This window comes from Nerophis lumbriciformis, linkage group LG06 (assembly GCF_033978685.3).
Source record: "Nerophis lumbriciformis linkage group LG06, RoL_Nlum_v2.1, whole genome shotgun sequence".
Classification (NCBI taxonomy): domain Eukaryota; kingdom Metazoa; phylum Chordata; class Actinopteri; order Syngnathiformes; family Syngnathidae; genus Nerophis; species Nerophis lumbriciformis.
Window position 1 is genome coordinate 53,222,712 of NC_084553.2, and position 27,716 is coordinate 53,250,427.

Sequence of the window (27,716 nt, forward strand, 5' to 3'; positions counted from 1 at the left end):
ACAAATAAGATGCCAAAAACCAACCACTTTCATGTGGTATTGGACAGAAAGGAGGACTTTTTTTCTCCTCCATTCGAAAATGCGAACGTTATCATCACCACAGTCTGATTCCTATCAATGCAAGTCATCAGAATCAGGTAATACACCAACTTATATTCTTGTCTTCATGAAAGAAAGGAATTTATATGTGTTAAACATGCTTGTATTATCTTTAACCACCTTTAACTTGTTAACAATATTAACTATATGTGTTAAACATGCTTGTATTATCTTTAACCACCTTTAAGTTGTTAACAATATTAACTATACGTGTTAAACATGCTTGTATTATCTTTAACCACCTTTAAGTTGTTAACAATATTAACTATGTGTTAAACATGCTTGTTTTATCTTTAACCACCTTTAAGTTGTTAACAATATTAACTATTTGTGTTAAACATGCTTGTATTATTTTTAACCACCTTTAACTTGTTAACAATATTAACTATATGTGTTAAACATGCTTGCATTATCTTTAAACACCTTTAACTTATTAACAATATTAACTATATGTATTAAACATACTTGTGTTATCATTAAACACCTTTAATGTATTAACAATATTAACTATATGTGTTAAACATGCTTGTATTATCTTTAACCACCTTTAAGTTGTTAACAATATTAACTATACGTGTTAAACATGCTTGTATTATCTTTAACCACCTTTAAGTTGTTAACAATATTAACTATATGTGTTAAACATGCTTGTTTTATCTTTAACCACCTTTAAGTTGTTAACAATATTAACTATTTGTGTTAAACATGCTTGTATTATTTTTAACCACCTTTAACTTGTTAACAATATTAACTATATGTATTAAACATACTTGTGTTATCATTAAACACCTTTAATGTATTAACAATATTACCTATATGTGTTAAACATGCTTGTATTATCATAAAACATCTTTAACTTGTTAATATTAACTATGTATTAAACATACTTGTGTTATCATTAAACACCTTTAATGTATTAACAATATTAACTATATGTGTTAAACATGCTTGCATTATCATTAAACACCTTTAACTTGTTAACAAAAACATATATTTCATAAATAAGTAAATATAAATTATATATATGAATGAGGTAGATCCCCACGACTTGATCAATTGAAAAGTAGCTCGCCTGCAGAAAAAGTGTGAGCACCCCTGATGTACATCATTCATAGTAGTCTTCAGGGATATTAAATGTGTCAATTTCTAGTTATATTTCGATCCCTCCAGGATAAATGTTTGTTATTTTTTGGTTTCATTGGACGACACCCAAACAACTCCGACCGCAAGGAGGACAAAAGGACATGAGCAGAGGGACCATCAAGAGAGAACGTGCCGGACTTTGTAGGGCACGGTCTTTACTGCAGTCCTGGTATTTCTACTGATCGTGCTTACTCCATCTGTACAATAATGTGTTCATCTTCAATTCCAACCTCCTACCTTATTCAGACAAGCCATTAGAACTAAAGAACCTGTGAGGACTTCAACCATTAAAAGGGAAGAACCGAACAATGGGTATCAAAAAAAAAATGGTGATGACGTCTGGGACGCATTTTGTTAGTCTTTAACTCCATATTGATATTGAGTGCAGTCAGACTCTACTTGGCTTATCTGTAAGCATTTTTAAATTAAAAAATGAAAACGTAGACAGGATGTCTGGTCTGACTGGGGGATTTTCAAGGATTGTGTGTCCATTCTCTAACTCACAATGACAACAAGACCATAATATTTCATCACTTTCCACGCCACAACAACCACAGTTATTGAAGATTGTCATCATTTAACAACTACTGATAGCATAAAGGAGCAGGCAGATTCCCTTGTTGTCTCTCTGTCATACAGTCATTTTAGGGCTGTTTCAACTATAGAAGCAGGAAGTGAAGCCAGAAGGTCTGCACAGAGGCCAGCTGGAACCAGTTCTCGCTGATTCTGAATGACCCATCTCAGCTCATCTGGCCGCCATGGTTTCGGTCGCAGACAGGAGGACGCGCGTCCTACCATAGGTTGTCCAACATGATCCGAACACATGTGGCAGAGTTGATTCCAAGTCAAGAGGAGATAAGAGGCAAGACGTTGCGCGGAATTTGACTTTTTACTGTAGTCTTCTTCAAACCACATGCTTCACTGCTTGTTAAATACACAGCCAAGCACACACACTACCACAGTCAGTCCTAAACGGTTATTAAAACTGCAGCCATACCCTGCCATAACTGCAGACTATGGCTACACGATTATGGCCAAAATTATAACCAATATTGAAATCACGATTATTTACTGTTATGTAAAATATATTTTATTGCAGTGAACGTGGCTTTAGTTTAAAACATAAAATTAAAATAATTCATCAATAATAAAATAACATGACATAGACCCACGCTCACATCGGACCGTCGAAGAAGAATGTGTGCAGAGCGTAGAAGTAAATCAAGAATAAAGAAACACGTTCAAATGTTAATGGCTCGGACGTCTTTTTTTTTTTCAGGTTTTAGTTGCATACTGCTTGTACATACAATTATATATATGTATATATCAGTGACGTGCAGTCACTAGAGGCAGGTGAGGCAGGGCCTCACCTGCCGTCATGGAAAGAAAAAAAATGTAAAAAAAAAAAAAAAATTTAAATTGTTATATATATCCAGTGATTATACTATAAAGTTATTTTCCATTTAACTTCACCAGTTTTAGATTATTTTTATTCAAAATCGCAGAATTTTCACATTTGCCGTTCAAATACTGAGAAGAGACGGTGCGGTGAACAGCAGCCAGTTGAGGCACGTCACTCAGTGCCTCAACATGGATTCCGGACTCGACTAACTGCTGGCCTGCTGTGCAGTGAGACTGTATTGCTATATGAACTATATTATACATTTCCATAGTTTAGTTAGCTGAGGTATATAATGTACAGTGTATTTTGTCAACAACTGTATGTGTGTAACGTATTTCTTGTGCTGAGCGATCATAAAACGGCTGCAAAAGACGGACTGGCGGAGGCTTCAGTAGCCCCGCCTCCTGCACCCCCGCCGTAGAATTGTTATATCAACTAAAGCCCACACTTAAACTTTCCACGTGCAAGATTGAATCTATTTAAAAAAATTATTTCATAAGAAGCCAAAAAGTGCAAAAACAATAATGTTCGTGTTGGAGGAGTTGTGAATGACTGCAGGGACACAACATTAGATACACCTGCAGACTGCAGGTGTACCTAATTCACAACTCCTCCAACACGAACATTATTGTTTTTGCACTTTTTGGCTTCTTATTAAATAACTTTTGTAACCTATTTTCATGGGCTTTCCTCTTTGTGATGTTAAGTTCCTGTTATGCGCTGTTATACAGTATATGCCTTGAGCTCTTATTTTGAAGGCGCTAAGAGCGGAAGTGATGTCACGTTGCGGAGGTTTTTGAAAGAAGGTAAATAAAGTGGTCCTCGTGTAAACTGGAGCCTCCGTGTTTGTTATTTTGTAGTTTCATACAGTATAGGCGACATTTATAAACCCTCGGTTACACTTTTTTAAATAGATTCAATCTTGCACGTGGAAAGTTTAAGTGAGGGCTTTAGTTGCGGCGTAAAGGTAAGACCATAATAACATTTTTTTTTTATTAAATGTGCTTTTTTGTGTGCTACAGTTTGTATGTGTAAAGTTAATGTTAAGTTAAAGTACCAATGATTGTCACACACACACTAGGTGTAATGAAATTTGTCCTCTGCATTTGACCCATCCCCTGGTTCACCCCCTGGGAAGTGAGGGGAGCAGTGGGCAGCAGCGGCGCCGCGCCTGGGAATCATTTTTGGTGATTTAACCCCCAATTCCAACCCTTGATGCTGAGTGCCAAGCAGGGAAGAATGCTGGTATGAGCTTTTAAACATAACCCGTTAACTGCTGCCAATCAAATGGTGAATAAGATACTCTTTAGGGTTCATATGTTTGTAAATCTGACTGTGATGAAGTCAGTGTCTCAGCAGCCATCAACCTCACCGCACGTCACTGGCTTGTACATACAATTATATATATGTATATATGTGCGTAAATTAAGGAGTTTATTGTGGTGGTATGGGTCTTCATGCTTAGAAACAGGCAAACAGGAATGAAGAAACGGATTCTGTGTTTACTCCCTTTTATATGGTTTACTTTTGTCTTTGCTTGCCGGCCTCATCACCATGACAATCCCAACTACCGCAACACTCGCTGAATCAACACAGCTGATAATTATGACGTACGAATACAGGCTAACAAATAAGAAACAATATATTAAATATATGCACCAAATGTAACACCCGAACATATCCCAGCTTTAGATCTGTGTATATGTATTATGTTTTTTGGAAAAAATAATAAAGTAACGTTTCAGACGCAATAAACTTGCATTTCTCATGACTGTAATATTTGTTTAGCTATTTAGATGGTCCTAAATAGATAAACAAACATAAAACCAAAAATGGACTCAATCTCTGTTAACAAAAATTGCACTTAATAAAGCTTAATAAAAGGGCAGAAAACTAACTAAAAAAACAAAAAAAAACTTAGAATTGAGGGATAGATCTGAAGTTGATGTAGACTCTATAGATTTAAGCGTTAAATATAAAATGTATGTATGCACAAACAACTTATTAAATACAAGTATAGAAAAAAATAGCGGTAAAGTTTAGATCCATGAAGGAAAGCAGAAAGTGAATGAATGTTTATAACTGAATAAATTTACATATGCATACAAATTTATTTATTTATTTTTTATTTTTTTTATGAATTATGTAACGTTTATGACAACCTTTTTCCAAAAGTGAGCTATAACAAGATAATGCATACATTTATCATTTGTTTTCAAAACAAAAAAGTGGGACCCCAAAAATTTACTGCGGGACCCCATTTTTAGGACTTGATGGGGTCCCTGGCATAGGCGCCGATCTACATTTCTGCCAGTTGGTGCTCGGACGGGCGGTAAATCTGACGCAACTTTTCTGAGGCTATGTCAGCAGGGCCGCCAAGTGCAAAATGTGCTACGATAAGAATATTTAATAACAATACGAGGATTTTGTTCCAAAAGGAAGTAAAAAAGTTAGTTTCCATTTGAAAGTCAGTTGGTGTCGTCGCTCTGACATCACTGGCAGCACTTTTTGCTCAAATGAAAACAATATTTGATTTGCTTTAATAAATGAGGTCCGTGTACCACAAACTACCAGGAAGGATTTATATTTTGCATAAAGTGTGCCACTTTAATTTTGAACTGACTTTGCTTTCACTTTCAGCTCATTTGCCCCTGCATGGACGCTCGTCTTTGTTTCATGATTGTTTTGTTGCAAAACCACTAAAAACTGGGATTTCATTGGCTGTCAACATGTAACATGTGGGGTTTTCATAGGAACTTACCCAATCTGCTTTCACTTTCTGTTTGAAATCATTGCAACACATTCGCTGTAAGTTCTGTCGTCACTTTGCTCTGCAACAATCATGACTTCAAGGCAAAAAAGGATGTTTCTCGTCAGTTGCAACAATAAAAGGGAACGTTTGTGTGGACAAAAGCAACAAATTTCATTTTTAACCCAAACATCTTGTTCTATACAGGCCAACACTATTATTATTTATTATCATCAGCTGTTGATACATAACTCAAAAGGGCAAACAATGGCTAATCGATATACTTAAAAATGTAATAGTTGTTATGATATATGTTGTTTACATTGTAAATACGAAATTAAACAGTTGCAAACGGAATGGGACTGGCTCTTCTAACTGGAAAATGAAAATAATTGTAATAATTATGAGCAGAGGTGGGTAGAGTACCCAAACATTGCAAGAGTAGTGTTACTTTAGAATAATAGGACTTAAGTACAAAACCCAAAACATGCGCCGTTTTTGCTTGGTGGTGAGACAGAATTTGCCATCAAGAAAACGGCAACAATGTATTTTATAAACAAATATAAAATGTCAACCTTTCCAAATATAACTGTTAATAAGGAAATAATACAAAATGTTAGTGAATATCGTTACCTGGGTGTCATTTTAGACCCAACACTTGGCTTTAAAAAAACATATCAAACAGATGTACCAGAGTCTTAAATACAACATAAAAATGTTCAAATGTATCAGGAATTCGTTAACACTGGAGGCAGCTCAAACCTATTTTAATGCAATGATTATGTCTCGTTTTTATTATTGTATAACATGTTTGTCCCAGGCAAGCAAAATGACACTGAGGCCATTGGAAACTTTGCACAAACAACTGCTCAAAATCCTTGACCGAAAACCACAACACCACCATCAATGTTTAGTTCTCCAAAAATATAGACTGTTAAATTTTGCTAACGTTCGAAGATTAGCATCGAATCCTAAGTAACACTGCACCAGCGCCTCTTAAGCACTTTGTCCAGTTTACATCTGCTGTGACGACTAGAAACACACGAACCTCTACCAGGGGGCAGTGTAGTGTACCCAGATGTAAAACATATTTTTGCACTATCAGCCTTTTCATATAAAGCGATAAAGGAATGGAACGACCTCACAACAAACTAGTTACTCTTCATTCACAATTGAAGTTAAAAAGTGGCTTTGGAGCAATCAAAGCTGCTCACACGGTCACTAAGGTGGGCACTATGATTGACACATCAACTTAAAATGTGTTATATTTATCCATGAGAGCATTTTGTTGTAAACTGTGAAGTGTGTCTGTTAAAATCATGGTTGTGTTTTACAAATGATGACAGATGTGAACAAGAGCATGTATTGTCTATGTGTGATGATGTAAATGAGGTGTAGTTGTATTGTATAATAAGTGTGTGTCAATGAAAGGGCATTTTATGACTTTTCTTAATTTGTTTACATGCTATAGTATGATTGTATTGTTATAATATTATTGCATGACTTTTGTATCCCTTTAATTTAGGTCGCCAGGGACTGCAGACGGAAATGAGCTATTTAGCTATAATCTGGTAACCTGACTCTCGCCAGATCGTTGTAGTTTGCTGAGCTCCACACAAGGATCTGGGCTCGAAGGCATTGGAAACTCCTTCCAGATAGCAAAAAATAATGGACCAATCAGGATCGCCGGGCGGGATTTCATAGACGTGACGTAGCACCGAAGTGACTGTTTGATTCAAACAACAACAACGGCACGCTGACATTGATTCTGTTTTGTCGAATTTATCGAATATTAATTCTTTAAAAAGATGAACAGAGAACGGTTTTGAAGGCATTTATTGGTGGCATGGATGTTTTTGCTCTTCTTCCGACCGGGTTTGGATTCCCCAGCGTCGGTCTCATCAGCGTCACGGGGTTGATTTCGATGTGAGTGGTTGAAGTAGCACGTCATTCAAGATAACGGACAAGTGGTTTATCCAATCACATACAATGATTTATTTATTTATTTTTTTTACAAGGCCCCGCCTTCTGGTAATGAACCAATCAGGATCGCCGGACGGGATTTCATAGATGTGACGTAGCGCCGAAGCGACTGTTTGATTCAAACAACGATGGCGGCACGCAGCCCTCGCGGCTATTGCAAATGTTTTGTGGAATCTATCGAATATTAATTCTTTAAAAGATTAACATTTCGCTCTGTTATCCAATATGTTGGCTGTTTTGTTTTGGATTTCGTGGCGTCGCTCTCATCAGCGTCACGGGTTGATTTCGATGTGAGTGGTTGAAGTAGCACGTCATTCAAGATAACGGACAAGTGGTTTATCCAATCACAAAATGATTTTTTTTGTTTTTTACAAGGCCCCGCCTTCTGAAATACATCTCCTATTGAGAACTCCCAGATCCTTGTGTGGAGCTCAGCGATCTGGCGTGAGTCAGGTTAATAATCTGGTGCAGAATCTGTCTTTGAGCTTAATGTTTTCTGTGCATTGTCCCTTCAAATAAAGACTAAACTAAACTAACTTATCCCACGTGGGTGCTCGGCATTGTTCGATACCGTGGGTGCTTCGGGGCCCGAGCACCAACGGTATCGGCACCTATGGTCCCTGGGACCCCATTTCGAAAATTCCTAGCGCCAACACTGTTAGTGTTTACATACTAGCACCCGTTATAAGCTATATTTACGATTTCCTGTTTGTTTGCTGTCATTTTATGTCACCTAGAGCAGGGTTTCCCAACCTTTGTTTCCACCAGGGACCGGTTTAATGTAGGGCTGCGAATCTTTGGGTGTCCCACGATTCGATTCAATATCGATTCTTGGGGTCACGATTCGATTCTAAATCGATTTTTTTTTCGATTCAACGCGATTCTCGATTCAAAAACGATATTTTTCCGATTCAAAACAATTCTCTATTCATTCAATACATAGGATTTCAGCAGGATCTACCCCAGTCTGCTGACATGCAAGCAGAGTAGATTTTTGTAAAAAGCTTTTTTTTATAAATGTCTAATGATAATGTCAATGAGGGATTTTTAATCACTGCTATGTTGAAATTGTTACTAATATTGATACTGTTGATAATATTCATTTTTGTTTCACTACTTTTGGATTGTTCTGTGTCGTGTTTGTGTCTCCTCTCGATTGCTCTGTTTATTGAATTTCTGAGTATTGCTGGGTCGGGTTTGGTTTTGGATTGTATTGTTATGGTATTGCTGTGTATTGTTTTGTTGGATTGATTAATTTAAAAAAAATAAATTAATAAAAAGAAAAAAGAAAAAAATAAATTAAAAAAAAACCCGATTTTTAAAAAAAATGAGAACCGATACAACATGAGAATCGCGATTCGAATTTGAATCGATTTTTTCCCCACAGTTCATAGTTTAATGTATGCATTATTTTTACGGACTGGCTTTCTACGTGTGGCAGATAAAAACAGCCAACAAATTAGCCTTTGGCTCCAATCTGGCACATTAACATTTTGGGACAAGTGGTAGAAGATGGATGGATGGATGGATACTAGAGATGCGCGGTTTGCGGACACAACCGCGGAGTCCGCGGATTATCCGCGGATCGGGCGGATGAAATTTAAAAAAATAAGATTTTATCCGCTCGCGGGTCGGGTCGGGCGGATTAATTAGATTTTTTTTTTTTTTTTTTTTTTGCGGGTGGCAGTTAAACCAATTGGGAAATATATATACATAGTTAAATGTTGTTACCCACATACGAAAAACGAGCAGGCACCTGCAGCATATGCCACAACAGAAGAAAAAAAAAAAAAAGAGATGGACACTTTTACGGAGCGGAGGGACGCCTCGCCGGGGTCCGGGACCGAGGCTCCTTCCCCCGAGAGGGCCCCACCGGGAGCCGTAGCTGAGGCGATCCGCGAGAAGGGCCCGACGCACGTCCAGGGTCACTACCGCGCCCACCGCACCGACACCCCGCCTCGTCCGCTTTCGCCGCGGCCGGCGTCACGCGCAGCAGGTAAGCAGCTTACCTGCCCGCCACCCCCGTGGCCGGGGGCTCGTAACATGGGTCACTCCGCGCGCTCCGCCCGCGTAGCTTACCTGCTTGCTCGCAAAATGATTATTAGCATTCAGACAGGTTAAAATGTTGCTAAAACCATCACTTTTCTATCAGTCACAGTGACTTTTCAAAACAAAAATATTACAGCAAAAATCATATGGGTTGATTGACATGTTTATTCTGTAAGCTAACTTCAATAGTTTGAAATTATTTTGACAGTTAATGCCAGTTATCCTGTCAACCTTTCACAAGACTTCAATTTGTTAATTGAAAGTATAAATAGTATAAACACTTTTAACAGTATGTCGTGCTGTGAAATACAGCCGACAGGATGGCGCACCAAACACAAAGCAAGGCCATGCTGCAGGAGAACAAAGGACTTCTTTCATTTAAGGTTTGTGATAAACCATCAAACTCATTCGTTAAAAGGACTCTATAGTAATATAAAGCGAATTTTTCTGGACATTATCATGCAAGAAAAGTTTATTTTTGGGATCGCGATCACCGCGTAATGATTTTTAAAGGTTGCATTACATTATTAACTGTCCCATGTGATCAGCCAGTGCGATTGGAAGTCCATGCTCAATTATTGCCTCCGTAAATAAAACTTCGGCATTTATCACATCCAAAGAATCTGTTTGGGCGACGAAAAACGTTGAAAGTTTTCCACTTGTATCGCTAGCAACGGCATTAGACTTGTGTTTTTTTGTCCCAACGTGGTCTTTTACATTGCTAATTCCTCCGTGTCCGATCGAAAAATCTTGTCTGCACAAGGTGCAATTCGCGTAGTTTTCACCCTTTTTTTTTTTTTTAAATTAATATTAGATATATAACAACGGGCGGATGGCGGGCGGATGCAGTTCTGATCAAACGTTACATCGGGTGGATGGCGGATGGTTGACGACTTTCTGCCGCGGTTGCGGATGAAATAAATTGCCTATCCGCGCATCTCTAATGGATACCATGATTTGATTAACGTGGACGCCGACTTAAACAAGTTGAAAAACTTATTCGGGGGTTACCATTTAGTGGTCAATTGTACTGTGCAATCTACTAATAAAAGTCTCAATCAATCAATCATGTCTATTAATGTGCATTGTCCCATGTACTATAACAGAGGAGTTGTAATATACAACTATTAACAAGCTTATTGGTGTGTTTAGTGGGACAGGCGAAAGTTAAGTCATAAATGAATTACCGTATTTTCCGCACCATTAGCCGCACCTAAAAACCACAAATTTACTCAAAAGCTGACAGTGCGGCTTTTAACCCGGTGCGCTTTATATATGGATAAATATTAAGATTCATTTTCATAAAGTTTCGATCTCGCAACTTAGGTAAACAGCCGCCATCTTTTTTCCCGGTAGAACAGGAAGCGCTTCTTCTTCTACGCAAGCAACCGCCAAGGTAAGCACCCGCCCCCATAGAACAGGAAGCGCTTCTTCTTCTACTGTAAGCAACCACCCGCCCCCGGAAGAAGAAGAAAAAACGCGCGGATATCACCGTACGTTTCATTTCCTGTTTACATCTGTAAAGACCACAAAATGGCTCCTACTAAGCGACAAGGATCCGGTTCATGAAAAGACGCAATCTCTCCATCCGCACACGGATTACTACCGTATTTCACAGCAACTGATATTCCTGTGAACCGCACTGTGGAACGGGAGCACGTACGGTGAATATTCGCACCACAGGGAATGAGAAGTCATCCTTCACTGTGGTTCTAGCTTGCCATGCTAACTTCCACCCATGGTGATATTCAAAAGGAAGACCTTGCCAAAAGAGACCTTTCCAGCCGGCGTCATCATAAAAGCTAACTCGAAGGGATGGATGAAGAAAAGATGAGCGAGTGGTTAAGGTAAGTTTAAGTTTACGCGAAGAGGCCGGGTGGCTTTTTTCACGCAGCTCTGTCCATGTTGATATACGTACCGTATTTTCCGCACTATAAGGCGCACCTAAAAACCACAAACTTTCTCAAAAGCTGACAGTGCGCCTTATAACCCGGTGCGCTTTATATATGGATAAATATTAAGATTCATTTTCATAAAGTTTCGGTCTCGCAACTACGGTAAACAGCCGCCATCTTTTTTCCCCCGTAGAAGAAGCGCGCGGTGCATGCTGGGATATGTGACGTTTCATTTCCATTTGTGTGTTTATGTAAAGACCCCAAAATGGCTCCTATTAAGTGTGTTGTCTGTCTAATTATAAATAATGCAGACGAGGCGTGTTAACTGAGTTCTCAACGTTTTCTCACAGCGTGCTCATAACCACATTCGAACTCCCAGCATACAACGCTTCTCAGGGCTACCGCGCATGCTCGTAACTATCGTTGCATGCTGGGTAGTGTAGTTGTTATATTTGCTAGCTCATAACAGCACATTGAGAGACACGCTTACGCGCTTAATTCAATACTCGCCGTCATTCCGGGTGGATTGACAAAAGACCTCCAGCCGCTAGATATTGGTGTCAACAGGGCATTCGAAGCTAGACTGCTAACTGCGTGGGAACTTCTCAGGGCTACCGCGCATGCTCGTAACTATCGTTGCATGCTGGGTAGTGTAGTTGTTATATTTGCTAGCTCATAACAGCACATTGAGAGACACGCTTACGCGCTTAATTCAATACTCGCCGTCATTCCGGGTGGATTGACAAAAGACCTCCAGCCGCTAGATATTGGTGTCAACAGGGCATTCGAAGCTAGACTGCTAACTGCGTGGGAACAATGGAAGACAGAAGGCGAACACACCTTCACTAAGACGAGGAGGCAGCGCCAGACGACGCCAACATCTGCCAGTGGATCGTAAATTTGCCCAACTTTTCACTTCGGACACCGAAGACGAAGGATTTACGAATGAAGAATAACTTCAGAAAGTGAGCGCTATGTTTATTTTGTGTGTTGTGACATTAACGTTCGAGCAACATTATGTTGCTATTGCTCTGCACTATTTTGAATTTTACTATGTTTGTGATTGCACATTTGCGTACATTTTGGGAGTGAACAGAGTTGTTAGAACGCTGGTTTTTAATATATTATTAAAGTTTGACTGACCTATCTGACTGTTTTTTTGACATTCCCTTTAGCGCAGCGTAGGCGCGGCTTATAGTCCGGGGCGGCTTATTGGTGGACAAAGTTATGAAATATGTAATTCATTGAAGGTGCGGCTAATAATCCGGTGCGCCTTATAGTGCGGAAAATACGGTATGTTTGTGATTGCACATTTGCGTACATTTTGGGAGTGAACAGAGTTGTTAGAACGCTGGTTTTTAATATATTATTAAAGTTTGACTGACCTATCTGACTGTTTTTTTGACATTCCTTTAGCGCAGTTAGATGCGGCTTACAACACGGGGCGGCTTATTGGTGGACAAAGTTTTGAAATATGCCGTTCATTGAAGGCGCGGCTTTTAACCCAGGGCGCCTTATGGTGCGGAAAATACGGTAATGTTTCTGTGCGGCCCGGAAGCAAATGCGTCACGGACCGGTACCGGTCCCCGGACCGGTGGTTGGGGACCACTGACCTAGAGGGTGTTTTAACGCCATTTATCCCAGCTATACTTGACATCTGACTGAGGCTGGTGTCATATTTCCAGTAAGGATGATGATAGTGATGATGAAACGGAGGATGAGGCTTGATGCGCACGTACAGTACGTCAACTGGCTAGCGACACGTTTAAAAGGCGCTTGTTGGCAGTTGGTTGGCGATGGTGGTTGTGTTTGTGTGCCCCAAAAAAAAAAAAAAAAAAAAAAAAAAAGGGGAGAGGGGGCGTTGGGGGAAGTGAGGAGAAAAACAAAACCACCATAAAGCAAAGAAGCAAGGTGAGGTATGCGCTGGTCCCCGTGTCTCTCTAGCCTCAAACAAGCAGCCAGCAGCGTCACATTCGGAGCGTTAGACATTCATCGAGCAGACAGGCCTGAGAAACACGCCAGATAGGACGGAGATAAAACGCTATCAGTACCTTTCTTCTCTTCTCCCCCTCACTGTCACCCGATCTTTTCATGTTCCTGGACTTGTGTTGACGTTTGCAATGCCTCCGTCCTCCAGGGCGCCGACGGTCTTTGGAGTCCGCGTTCACTTACGTGCGTGCTATTTATACACTTTAACCGACTTCCACCGGGACCAATTGTCTTTGGTTGTGTGTGGTGTCACTTCTTCGTCGGTGTTACACGACCGCAGTCAGCTTTTGTGCCGTGTTGGCGAAAAAAGAAGGTTAAATACAAAGCTGTGAAGACAGCGAGTCCCAGAATGCACCGGGGCTCAAGGCGGAAGTAGCTTCGGCAGCCGCAGATGTTGCTCAGCACCGGTGCGATCTGATGGACTGATTAGCAAACAAGCCTCCAGCTTGTCTATATGATTATACAACTTATATACAGGTAAAAGCCAGTAAATTAGAATATTTTGAAAAACTTGATTTATTTCAGTAATTGCATTCAAAAGGTGTAACTTGTACATTATATTTATTCATTGCACACAGACTGATGCATTCAAATGTTTATTTCATTTAATTTTGATGATTTGAAGTGGCAACAAATGAAAATCCAAAATTCCGTGTGTCACAAAATTAGAATATTACTTAAGGCTAATACAAAAAAGGGATTTGTAGAAATGTTGGCCAACTGAAAAGTATGAAAATGAAAAATATGAGCATGTACAATACTCAATACTTGGTCGGAGCTCCTTTTGCCTCAATTACTGCGTTAATGCGGCGTGGCATGGAGTCGATGAGTTTCTGGCACTGCTCAGGTGTTATGAGAGCCCAGGTTGCTCTGATAGTGGCCTTCAACTCTTCTGCGTTTTTGGGTCTGGCATTCTGCATCTTCCTTTTCACAATACCCCACAGATTTTCTATGGGGCTAAGGTCAGGGGAGTTGGCGGGCCAATTTAGAACAGAAATACCATGGTCCGTAAACCAGGCACGGGTAGATTTTGCGCTGTGTGCAGGCGCCAAGTCCTGTTGGAACTTGAAATCTCCATCTCCATAGAGCAGGTCAGCAGCAGGAAGCATGAAGTGCTCTAAAACTTGCTGGTAGACTGCTGCGTTGACCCTGGATCTCAGGAAACAGAGTGGACCGACACCAGTAGATGACATGGCACCCCAAACCATCACCCAACCATGCAAATTTTGCATTTCCTTTGGAAATCGAGGTCCCAGAGTCTGGAGGAAGACAGGAGAGGCACAGGATCCACGTTGCCTGAAGTCTAGTGTAAAGTTTCCACCATCAGTGATGGTTTGGGGTGCCATGTCATCTGCTGGTGTCGGTCCACTCTGTTTCCTGAGATCCAGGGTCAACGCAGCCGTCTACCAGCAAGTTTTAGAGCACTTCATGCTTCCTGCTGCTGACCTGCTCTATGGAGATGGAGATTTCAAGTTCCAACAGGACTTGGCGCCTGCACACAGCGCAAAATCTACCCGTGCCTGGTTTACGGACCATAGTATTTCTGTTCTAAATTGGCCCGCCAACTCCCCTGACCTTAGCCCCATAGAAATTCTGTGGGGTATTGTGAAAAGGAAGATGCAGAATGCCAGACCCAAAAACGCAGAAGAGTTGAAGGCCACTATCAGAGCAACCTGGGCTCTCATAACACCTGAGCAGTGCCAGAAACTCATCGACTCCATGCCACGCCGCATTAACGCAGTAATTGAGGCAAAAGGAGCTCCAACCAAGTATTGAGTATTGTATATGCTCATATTTTTCATTTTCATACTTTTCAGTTGGCCAACATTTCTACAAATCCCTTTTTTGTATTAGCCTTAAGTAATATTCTAATTTTGTGACACACGGAATTTTGGATTTTCATTTGTTGCCACTTCAAATCATCAAAATTAAATGAAATAAACATTTGAATGCATCAGTCTGTGTGCAATGAATAAATATAATGTACAAGTTACACCTTTTGAATGCAATTACTGAAATAAATCAAGTTTTTCAAAATATTCTAATTTACTGGCTTTTACCTGTATATATATATATATATATATAATTTTTTTTTTTTTTTTTAATTTAATTTGTATTGACATCCAGCATCAGACATTCCTATCCATGACATCATATTTACATACATCATATATTTGTTGTCTGCCCTAAATGTCAAAATATTGTTTTGTTTATATCCCAAGAAAAGCAAGAAAACAAAATAATAATATTTACAGATACATCAATTAAATAAAGAAGAAAGAAATAATAATAATAATAATAATAATCAAAAATAAAAGAATATAGATATAGTACATAATAATTTGAAAACAAATATATATAAACATATAGGGAGTAATCCTACAACTGATATTTGACACACAAAACCTTATTAATAAGAATTAAAACCCACGCCACAATTCCTGTATTATCAAATATGTATAAAGACTATAGTTAACATTAGTATTTATTTAATTTGTAACTTAGACTTATAGACTGAGACTTAGACTTAGACAAACTTTATTGATCCACAAGGGAAATTGTTCCACACAGTAGCTCAGTTACAAAGGATGGAAAGGATAATGCAGGTAAAAAGTAGACTAAAAATGTGCCGTAGTAGCGATAATAAATATAACATATATGTAATATTTACACATTATATATACAGCATATAATATATATGTTATACTATAAATATATATAAGTGCATCTAAACAATCTAGAGCAGTGGTCCCCAACCTTTTTGTAACTGCGGACCGGTCAACGCTTGAAAAATGTGTCCCATGAACCGGGGGGGGGGGGGGGGGGGGGGGGGGGGTGTTATTTATTTATTTATTTATTTATTTTTGTCATAATAAAATACAATCATGTGTGCTTACGGACTGTATCCCTGCAGACTATTGATCTATATTCATATATAATGTAGGAACCAGAAATATTAATAACAGAAAGAAACAACCCTTTTGTGCGAATGAGTGTGAATGAGCCTAAATGGGGGAGGGAGTTTTTTTGGGTTGGTGCACTAATTGTAAGTGTATCTTTTGTTTTTTATGTTGATTTAATAAAAAAATTAAAAAATTAATACATTTTTATTTTTTTATTTTTTTATTTTTTTTATTTTTTATTTCTTGTGCGGCCCGGTACCAATCGATCCACGGACCGGTACCGGGCCGCGGCCCGGTGGTTGGGCACCACTGATCTAGCGCACATGTATCAAACTCAAGGCACGTGGGCCAGATCTGGCAAGCCACTTGGTTTTATGTGGCCTGCAAAATCATGTCAATAAAGTACTCCATCTTGCTGACAAAATGTATTCTTTTTTGCCATTTTAACAGAGAAAAAAATGTATCAACTCCATGAAATCATTTAAATTGTAATTTTATCTGATCATGCAGAATTACACTGCACATTTTACAAACATGTTTTTGTAAAAATGAAAATATATACTTAAATATATGCTTGTCACCTTGACTTATGATGACACAGAAAGTTATCTATCAATTTATACGTTAAAAAAATAATAATCTGAGTGCTTAGGCAATTGTGTAAAATATGTTGGCGATTATATTATATTATATTGTATTATATTCCATCCATCCATCCATTTTCTACCGCTTATTCCCTTTGGGGTCGCGGGGGGCGCTGGAGCCTATCTCAGCTACAATCGGGCGGAAGGCGGGGTACACCCTGGACAAGTCGCCACCTCATCACAGGGCCAACACAGATAGACAGACAACATTCACACTCACATTCACACACTAGGGCCAATTATATTACAGGTCAAAATTTTTGGACACACCTTCTTATTTAGACTTAAACAAACTTTTTTGATCCACAAGGGAAATTGTTCCACACAGTAGCTCAGTTACAAAGGATGGAAAGTGTAATGCCGGTATAATGTAGACTAAAAATGTACCATAGTAGCGATATAAAATATAACATATATGTAATATTTACACATTATATATAAAGTATATAATATATACTGATATATTATATTATTATACATTATATATGTTACACTATAAATATATATAAGTGCATTTAATCAATCTAGAGCACAAGTATCAAACTCAAGGCACGTGGGCCAGATCTGGCAAGCCACTTTGTTTTACGTGGCCCGCAAAAGCATGGAAATAATGTGTGTGTGAATTAAATACTCCATCTTGCTGACAAAATGTATTCTTTTTGCCATTTTAACAGAGAAAAAAATGTATCAACTCCATGAAATCATTTAAATTGTAATTTTATCTGATCATGCTCCAAAATACATGCACCTGGGGATAGGTTGATTGGCAACACTAAATTGGCCCTAGTGAATGATTGTGAGTGTGAATGTTGTCTGTCTATCTGTGATGAGGTGGCGACTTGTCCAGGGTGTACCCCGCCTTCCGCCTGAATGCAGCTGAGATAGGCCCGAAAGGGACAAGCGGTAGAAAATGGATGGATGGATGGATGTAGCAATATACTTTACATTTTACAAACATGTTTTTGCAAAAATGAAAATAAATACTTAAATATACGCTTGCCACCTTGACTTATGATGACACAAAAAGTTGTCTATCAATTTATAAGTAAAAAAAAATAATCAAGTGCGTAGGCAATTGTGTAAAATATGTTGGCGATTATATTATATTATATTACAGGCCAAAAGTTTGGACACACCTTCTCATTTCAATGCATTTTCTTTATTTTAAGACTTTAAGGTTTTACTACTTCCGTATAAAATACTACATCTAGCTCCGTCCTATCTTGCTGATTGTATTGTGCCATATGTCCCGGCAAGAAATCTGCGTTCAAAGAACTCCGGCTAATTAGTGATTTCCAGAGCCCAAAAAAAGTCTGCGGGCTATAGAGCGTTTTCTATTCGGGCTCCAGTACTATGGAATGCCCTCCCGGTAACAGTTAGAGATGCTACCTCAGTAGAAGCATTTAAGTCCCATCTTAAAACTCATTTGTATACTCTAGCCTTTAAATAGACCCCCTTTTAGACCAGTTGATCTGCCGTTTCTTTTCTTTTCTCCTCTGCTCCCCTCTCCCTTGTGGAGGGGGCGGGGGGCACAGGTCCGGTGGCCATGGATGAAGTGCTGGCTGTCCAGAGTCGAGACCCGGGGTGGACCGCTCGCCTGTGCATCGGTTGGGAACATCTCTGGGCTGCTGATGGTGGAAACTTTACACTAGACTTCAGGCAACGTGGATCCTGTGCCTCTCCTGTCTTCCTCCAGACTCTGGGACCTCGATTTCCAAAGGAAATGCAAAATTTGCATGGTTGGGTGATGGTTTGGGGTGCCATGTCATCTGCTGGTGTCGGTCCACTCTGTTTCCTGAGATCCAGGGTCAACGCAGCTGTCTACCAGCAAGTTTTAGAGCACTTCATGCTTCCTGCTGCTGACCTGCTCTATGGAGATGGAGATTTCAAGTTCCAACAGGACTTGGCGCCTGCACACAGCGCAAAATCTACCCGTGCCTGGTTTACGGACCATGGTATTTCTGTTCTAAATTGGCCCGCCAACTCCCCTGACCTTAGCCCCATAGAAAATCTGTGGGGTATTGTGAAAAGGAAGATGCAGAATGCCAGACCCAAAAACGCAGAAGAGTTGAAGGCCACTATCAGAGCAACCTGGGCTCTCATAACACCTGAGCAGTGCCAGAAACTCATCGACTCCATGCCACGCCGCATTAACGCAGTAATTGAGGCAAAAGGAGCTCCAACCAAGTATTGAGTATTGTACATGCTCATATTTTTCATTTTCATACTTTTCAGTTGGCCAACATTTCTAAAAATCCCTTTTTTGTATTAGCCTTAAGTAATATTCTAATTTTGTGACACACGGAATTTTGGATTTTCATTTGTTGCCACTTCAAATCATCAAAATTAAATGAAATAAACATTTGAATGCATCAGTCTGTGTGCAATGAATAAATATAATGTAAAAGTTACACCTTTTGAATGCAATTACTGAAATAAATCAAGTTTTTCAAAATATTCTAATTTACTGGCTTTTACCTGTATATGTGTGTGCGTGTGTGTGCGTGTGTGTGCGTGCGTGTGTGTATGTGTATGTATGTCGTGCCAACATATAGTATATAGCAGAGGTGTGGACTCGAGTCACATGACTTGGACTCGAGTCAGACTCGAGTCATGAATTTGATGACTTTAGACTCGACTTGACAAAATGTAAAAAGACTTGCAACTCGACTTAGACTTTAACATCAATGACTTGTGACTTCACTTGGACTTGAGCCTTTTGAATTGACATGACTTGACATGACTTGCTACTTTCCCCAAAACCCAAAGATGAAAAAGTTATTCGAGAGCGCTCCGTATTTTTCATTGTGTACTTGTCTATCAGCGTTGCGTGTGTCAGCTGGTGTGGTCTCAGTACAACAGCCAATCAAATTAGATCTACTTTGTTTTCATCACACAGCATTCATCCAATCAAATTGCAGGACAACCAACGAAGAAGACATGTCCAAACCACACGCCAGTGAACAAAAAATGATACCTAAAATAATTTCGTTTGGGTATAAAAATTACGAGGTGGTCAACACAAAACGGTTTGCAGTATGCAACACATGCGGTTTGAAAATTACTGATGGAGAGGCAACAACTTCCAACTTCGTCCGGCATTTGAAGTTGCACAAAGAACGGTAAGTTTTGAATGTAAGATAACGTTTATTGGCTAAGTAACGTGACTTTTATTTGCTGTGTAGTTAAATCAGTGAGTCTGTAAACTCACTGCTAACGTTATAACGTTATTGCAAACACGGGAATCTGTTGCAGTTCACTACCTTATTCATACTTTTTGTTCAGTGATTTTTTTTAAGCAGGGTTACGTTAGTCAACATATCACACGTAACGTTAGACGGCGGTCAGCAGCACCGCGTATTTTAGCCACCTAAAAAGAGGCAAAAATAGTCAAATAAAGGTCAGTTAAAATGTATACTATATTATGAATATGTGTACCGTTTTAGCTAGCTTTCTGACATACTGTTGGTTGTTTACCTCAGTGGTCCCCAACCACCGGGCTGCGGCCCGGTACTGGTCCGTGGATCGATTGGTATCGGGCCGCACAAGAAATAATTTTTTTTTCTTTTTCTTTTTTTAATTAAATCAACATAAAAAACACAAGATACACTTACAAGTAGTGCACCAACCCAAAACAACTCTCTCCCCCCTTTTGTTCTGGGCATTGAACATGAAGACTCTTCCTTCACTGTTCCGAGTGGCCATGAGAGTCTTGGCAGTGCCTGCCTCCAGTGCTCCAGTGGAGCGAGTTTTCAGCCATGGTGGCATCATACTATGCCCCCATCGTGCACAAATGACTGACAGACTCTTGGCTAATTTGGTCTTTTGCAAATGCAATGCAGCATAGGGCCCTGACATATAAAAAGTACAACTTTTTTGTTATGTTCACGTATATGTCATGTTTTTTCAATGTTAACACTTTTGTACAAATAAGTACATTTGCACTTTATTTTTCAATGTGTTTGTTCTGTAAAGGAATGAGTTAATGTTTAAAATGACTGGTTAATAGTGCTATTATAAAGTGCAATGTCAGCACACTTTTCTTTCCTGCAATTTAAAATGCACTTGTTTTAATAAATAAATACAGCGTTTGAAAGGCATACACAATCTGTGTTAATATATTAGTCTGTGGTTAAAAGGACTTGAAAGGACTCGAAACTCAAAATGCAGGACTTAGGACTTGACTTGAGACTTTCCAGTCTTGACTTTGGACTTGATTCGGGGCTTGCCTGTCTTGACTCGGGACTTGACTCGGACTTGAGGGCAAAGACTTGAGACTTACTTGTGACTTGCAAAACAATGACTTGGTCCCACCTCTGGTATATAGTGCCAACAAATTCAAAATAAAGTGGCCGGAATATGAATTCAAATAATCATATCAAACTGTCAATATTCATCTAAATATGAATAATAAATATGCCACATGTCCCTTTACTTCAGTGTGTAAAGTAGAGATTAACTGATACACATAGGATTATCATCAAAACATATGCCTCTGTTTTCAACTTTAATCGAGGGTTCTTGAATGCACCACAGTTATGTGCAATGAGATGCAAAAATGAAACCTGTACATTACATTCTCCTATGCAGCCACAGATAGAGTTATTATAGTTTTACCTTTCTTTCATCACCTCCTTTTAGTTCCAAAATGCTCCAATGTGCTGTGTGCGAATGCTTAAAAGTGAGCTTTGATGACTTTACGACGTCTGTGTTGAGTCAAGTGTTCCCATTTAGGTTTGTGCTATGCAGGTGTAACAAACCAGTTTGCATTGTTGACTGGAGTTGTTGGCAGTCTTATTTCAAATAAACATTTAAAGTTAAAGTTAAAGTTAAAGTACCAATGATTGTCACACACACACTAGGTGTGGCGAAATTACTCTCTGCATTTGACCCATCACCCTTGATCACCCCCTGGGAGGTGAGGGGAGCAGTGGGCTGCAGCGGTGGCCGCGCCCGGGAATCATTTTTGGTGATTCAACCCCCAATTCCAACCCTTGATGCTGAGTGCCAAGCAGGGAGGTAATGGGTCCCATTTTTATAGTCTTTGGTTTGACTCGGCCGGGGTTTGAACTCACGACCTACCGATCTCAGGCCGGACACTCTAACCACTAGGCCACTGAGCAATATCTTATCGTTTCAAACTTTTCAGTAGCCCAGGGGTCCCCACGTGCTTTGGGTCCCCGGTACAACGTCCCCACCTACCCTCCCCGTCCGCCTTCCGCCGCCGGTGATCAGTATCAGCATCCCCTCTAAAAACGATGCAAATTCTTTGCTTTGAACATGCTCGCCAACTTTGTTTAAACTTCTGCACGCATCTCACATCGAGTTGCCGTCCTTTTCGGCGTATTACCGCTCCAGAGGTCATCCAGATTGCTCCTAACATGTTTCCAATAGTCCTGCAACGTGCTGTGTCCATTGTTGGTGTACCTCGACACCCGTCAACTACACATGAGAGGGCTTTCACAGGTGGTGCAAAGCTGCGATGCATTACCACAACATACTTTGATCAGTGTCTTCATTATTCGCTTCCTTTGTGATCTCTCTTCTTTCATGGTGACCAAAGCCAGTTGCGGCCTCCATGATTTAACGCACATGTTTTTTTTCACCTGTCTCGTAAAACGCTCAACGTTCAAAGATGTCCCCGGCATCCTTTACTAATAAACGGAGAGGGGGTTCTTTCTTTTTTGACTCCTATTTATAAACTACATTTCCTCCCCTCTTTCCTGGTCAGTACAATGCATTAGAAACATATATTTCATGGACGCTAACTAAATCCACATGTTTTTGCAGGAACAGCAGGTAAGAGTTGAAAAACTCTCGTGCGGTTGTCATGAGGATTTTTGGCCTTTTCGTACAACCTTTTTAGCCCCGATCCACTGTGTTCCTTTTATGTGTCAAACTATCATTCATGTAACGCTGCCTTCAATCATTTTTATGGAGCAATTTTCAAGGAACAGTTTGACCTTTTTCACAGTTTGGAGGTTCATGTGGTTCTCCAAATGTGACGGTTCAGTTAGCTGTGTAAAAACTATTAGCGCCATCATACTCTGATTTGCAAAACACGCACCCCTACTCAGTCGCATATAAGAGAGTATGACCAATTAAACAACAGGCGCCATGTTTGCTACCAAGGACTGTGCTCGGAAGCATGCATTGCAGTCGTTCTGACGATAGTTTTCCTGACAAAATAAACCATAATACACTGAACAAAAATATAAACACTTTTTGCTCCCATTTTTCATGAGTTGAACTCAAAGATCTAAAACTTTTACTGTATACACAAAAGACCTGTTTCTCTCAAATATTGTTCACAAATAAGTCTAAATCTGTGTTTGTGAGCATTTCTCTGCCAAGAAAATCTCAGTTGTGGCACATCAAGATGCTGACTAAACAGCATAATTATTGCATGGGTGTGCCTTAGGCTGCCCACAATAAAAAGGCCACTCTGAAATGTGCAGTTTTATCACACAGCACACTGCCACAGATGTCGCAAGTTTTGAGGGAGCGTCCAGTTGGCATGCTGACTGCAGGATTGTCCACCAGAGCTGTTGTCCGGGAATTGAATGTTCATTTCTCTGCCATAAGCCATCTCAAAAGGTGTTTCAGAGAATTTGGCAGTACATCCAACCGGCCTCACAACCGCAGACCACATGTAACTACACAAGCTCAGGACTTCCACATCCAGCAGGTGCACCACAATGATCGTCTGAGACCAACCACCCGGAGCAGAAACTCTATGAACGAATAGTAGACGAAACGGGATAAACGGAAGACGGCGCTATCGCACAAACAATAACACACCTTTTCAGTCTCACTGTTGGTGTTGAAAAAAATGTGTTGAATACAAAACATTATGGAAAGAGAAATCCATACTTTAGCTGCACCGTTTTACAAACCGCAGGGTACAAAGCGTAAGAAAAAAGTAGCAGCTTACAGTCTGAAAAGTTGTTTTTTGTTTACATGTTGTGCTAATTCAAGCTTGCGAGAATTTTACAGTGCATTGGCAAGTTAAAGCATTATAGGAAAATAATAGATTTTCATTGCAGTCGTCAATGTGTTAGTTTTTTTAGTGAAGAGTTGAAGACAACACTTTCTATTCACTATTTTATGTGAAACTGGCTGCCAATCAATGTGCACGCGAATAACAGACGAAACGGGATAAACTTCCGGTTCAAGGCACAAAACAGGAAGTCCATTTTGAAGTGAGCGAACTCGCCTAAAAGACGGCGCCATCGCACAAACAATAACACACCTTTTCAGTCTCACTGTTGGTGTTGAAAACATGTTGTTGAATACAAAACATTATAGAAAGAGAAATCCATACTTTAGCAGCACCAATTTACAAACCGCAGGGTACAAAGCGTAGGGAAAAAGTAGCGGCTTACCGTCTGAAAAATACGGTAGTTGTTTTTTTTAACGTGTTGTGCTAAACCAAGCATTTTACAGTGCATTGGCAAGTTAACGCATGAGAGAAAAATTATTGATTTTCATTGCAGTCCTCAATGTGTTAGTTTTTTTAGTGAAGAGTTGAAGACAACACTTTCTATTCACTATTTTACGTGAAACTGGCTGTCAATCAACGCGCACAAGGAGAAGTTTTTGTCGGATCGGAGGCCCTGCGAGTAATCAGGACTGCATTTACAAGGCAGAAGAACCTGCTCTAATTTGTCCTGCAGTCAGTCATCACCATCTCTCCGTGTCGGGGTTCACTGCAAGGCCAGGTCACTGCTGAGCACGCTAACATGTGTTGTTAAAAGAAGAACTTCTTTGAACGTGCGGCCAATGTGTTTGCGCTTACCATCGGGCTGTGTTTTGTGTTATTGTGCATTGCATCATCGCGCAGGATCACCCTTTGACACGGAGCGTGATTTAATGGGCGCCGAAAACAGCAAAACATGGGCCAGAATGTGCTAAGTAGGTGTTTCTGCCAAAGTGACAACTGCACCAGTTAGACCACGGGTGTCCAAAGTGTGGCCCGGGGGCCATTTGCAGCCCGCAGCTAAATATTTCTAATATAAACATAAAAAATTGAAATAAAAGAGCATACAGCTAAAATATAACGACAACAAGTTGCAATATTGACTCAAATAACACAAATCTTGTTAAAGAAGAAATTTTTTTTCTTCAGAGCTGTCATTGCTTAAAACATAATATTGAATCAAAATCAATGTTATTATGAATTATTGACCTATTTTTCAATTACTTCACATTAGTGTTATACGGGTACCAATATTTTGGTACCCGTACCGGTTTTCTGTACTTTTCGATACTTTTCTAAATAAATGGGACCACCAAAAAATTGCATTATTGGCTTTATTTTAACAAAAAATCTTACGGTACGTTAAACATATGTTTCTTATTGCAATTTTGTCCTTAAATAAAATTGTGAACATACTAGACAACTTGTTTTTATTAGTAAGTAAACAAACAAAGGCTCCTAATTTGTCTGCTGACGTATGCACATTGTGTCATTTTCCATTCTATTATTTTGTCAAAGTTATTAAGGACAAGAGGTAGAAAATTAATGATGAATCTACTTGTTCATTGACTGTTATATTTAAATTATATATTATATATAAAAAAAACAAAAAACAAAGTAGATTTTGTGATGCTAAAAAATATTGATGTAATCATATTAGTATTGAGTAGATACGCTCCTGTACTTGGTATCATTACAGTGGATGTTAGGCGTAGATCCACCAATGGCATTTGTTTACATTCAGGAACGGCGTTTATACAAACATTTGTGAAAGAATGGGCCGCTCTCAGTGATTTCCAGCGTGGAACTGTCATAGGATGCCACCTGTGCAACAAACCCAGTCGTGAAATTTTCTCGCTCCTAAATATTCCAAAGTCAACTTTATTATAAGAAAAGTGAAGAGTTTGGGAACTCAGCAACTCAGCCACGAAGTGGTAGGCCAGGTAAACTGACAGAGAGGGGGTCAGCGGATGCTGAAGCGCATAGTGCAAAGACTTTCTCCACAGTCAGTTGCTACAGAGCTCCAAACTTTATGTGACCTTCCAATTAGCCCACGTACAGTACGCAGAGAGCTTCATGGAATGGGTTTCCATGGCCGTGCAGCTGCATCTAAGCCAAACATCACCAAGTCCAATGCAAAGAGTCGGATGCAGTGGTGTAAAGCACGTCGCCACTGGATTCTAGAGCAGCCTTCTCTGGATTGATGAATCACACTTTTCCATCTGGCAATCTGATGGACGAGTCTGGGTTTGGAGGTTGCCAGGAGAATGCTACATTTCGGACTGCATTGTACCGAGTGTGAAATTTGGTGGAGGAGGAATTATGGTGCTGGGTTGTTTTTTAGGAGTTGGGCTTGGCCCCTTAGTTCCAGTGAAAGGAAATTTGAATGCTCCAGGATACCAAAACATTTTGGCCAATTCCATGGGATGGCACTTCAAGTTCATATGTGAGTAAAGGCAGGTGGCCAAATACTTTTGGCAATATATATATATATATATATATATATATATATATATATATATATATATATATATATATATATATATATATATATTTTTTTTTTTTTTTTTTTTTTTTTTTTTGAGTTGATCCGAAAGGAACGACCTCATGCAGCCAGTATGTGCATGTTCATGCCAGCCTTCACTCTGCAAGGCCTTAAGGAAACTGTTATTTGTCTGTGCCATAAAGCAGATCGCCGTCCGCTGGCTTCCATTAACATCAAAGCGCACGTCGAAGGCAGTTATGTCGACGTATCAAAAAGCTGAACTGTATTATTTCAAGGTAATGTGTTGGACTCCACGAAACAATTAGGAGGTTTTTCTTCTTTTGTTTCGGAATTTCTTCCGCCTAGTGTCTTTGAAGAACACCTACCTACACACTAAAAAATGCTGGGTTATTTTTGATAACCCAATTTATGAGTTGCGTTAAATTTTGGAGTTATTTTTATGAAGAGCAATCCATTTTTGGGGTTATAAGGGTATTATTTTAACTAAATTTCTGGGTTTTCAAAATTATGAACCATTTTTTGAGTTGTTTTTCAATGAGTAACGCATTTTTGGGTAAAAGGCTTTTTTTAAATAAAAACATACCTTTTTCTTGAAGATAATTTTTTCATTAACATTATTTACAATCACACATCTTATGCACATTAAAATATTTGGGCATGCTGTATAGGACTACTATTACTACAATTCTTGTAAAATAAAAATTTCACTCATATCTGGCTTTTGAGTATATTTTAATGTCATAAAAATAATGTTGATCAGTAGTTGGGAAGGAGTAGGACAAACCAACAGTAAACATTTTCATTTTTAACCAACTATCGGGTCATTGAGCGCTGAATTGCCAAACCACATTTTGTACGTGTTACAACAGCATGGCTTCGTAGTAAAAGAGTGGGTACTAGACTGGCCTGCCTGTAGTCTAGACCTGTATCCCATTGAAAATGTTTGGCGCAATATGAAACCTAAAATACGACAACGGAGACCCCGGACTGTTGAACAACTTAAGCTGTACATCAAGCAAGAATGGGAAATGATTCCACCTGAAAAGCTTCAAAAATTGGTCTCCTCAGTTCCCAAATATTTACTGAGTGTTGTTAAAAGGAAAGGCCATGTAACACAGTGGTAAAAATGCCCTTATGCCAACTTTTTTGCAATGTGTTGCTGCCATTAAATTATAAGTTAATGATTATTTGCAAAAAAAAAAGAAGTTTCTCAGTTCGAACATTAAATATCTTGTCTTTGCAATCTATTCAATTAAATATGAGTTGAAAAGGATTTGTAAATCATTGTATTCTGTTTTTATTTACGATTTACACAACATGCCAACTTCACTGGTTATGGGTTTTGCATGTTTTTTTTATAGCTTTAGTTTGTATT

General features: G+C 39.3%; 1 protein-coding gene across 2 annotated transcripts in view; it reads right to left on the bottom strand.

Moving 5' to 3' along the window:
* fto (FTO alpha-ketoglutarate dependent dioxygenase) overlaps positions 1–13,685 on the bottom strand; it is a 564,204-nt gene extending 550,519 nt beyond the window's left edge. The window contains exon 1 of one of the 2 annotated variants that reach the window (XM_061964549.2): positions 13,372–13,682. In XM_061964549.2, coding sequence (XP_061820533.2) covers positions 13,372–13,413 — 42 coding nt within the window. In that variant the 5' untranslated portion in view covers positions 13,414–13,682. Of the gene's footprint in view, positions 1–13,371 lie in introns of both variants that reach the window. The other variant, XM_061964550.2, reaches the window with a different exon arrangement.
* Positions 13,686–27,716: the final 14,031 nt, after the last annotated feature.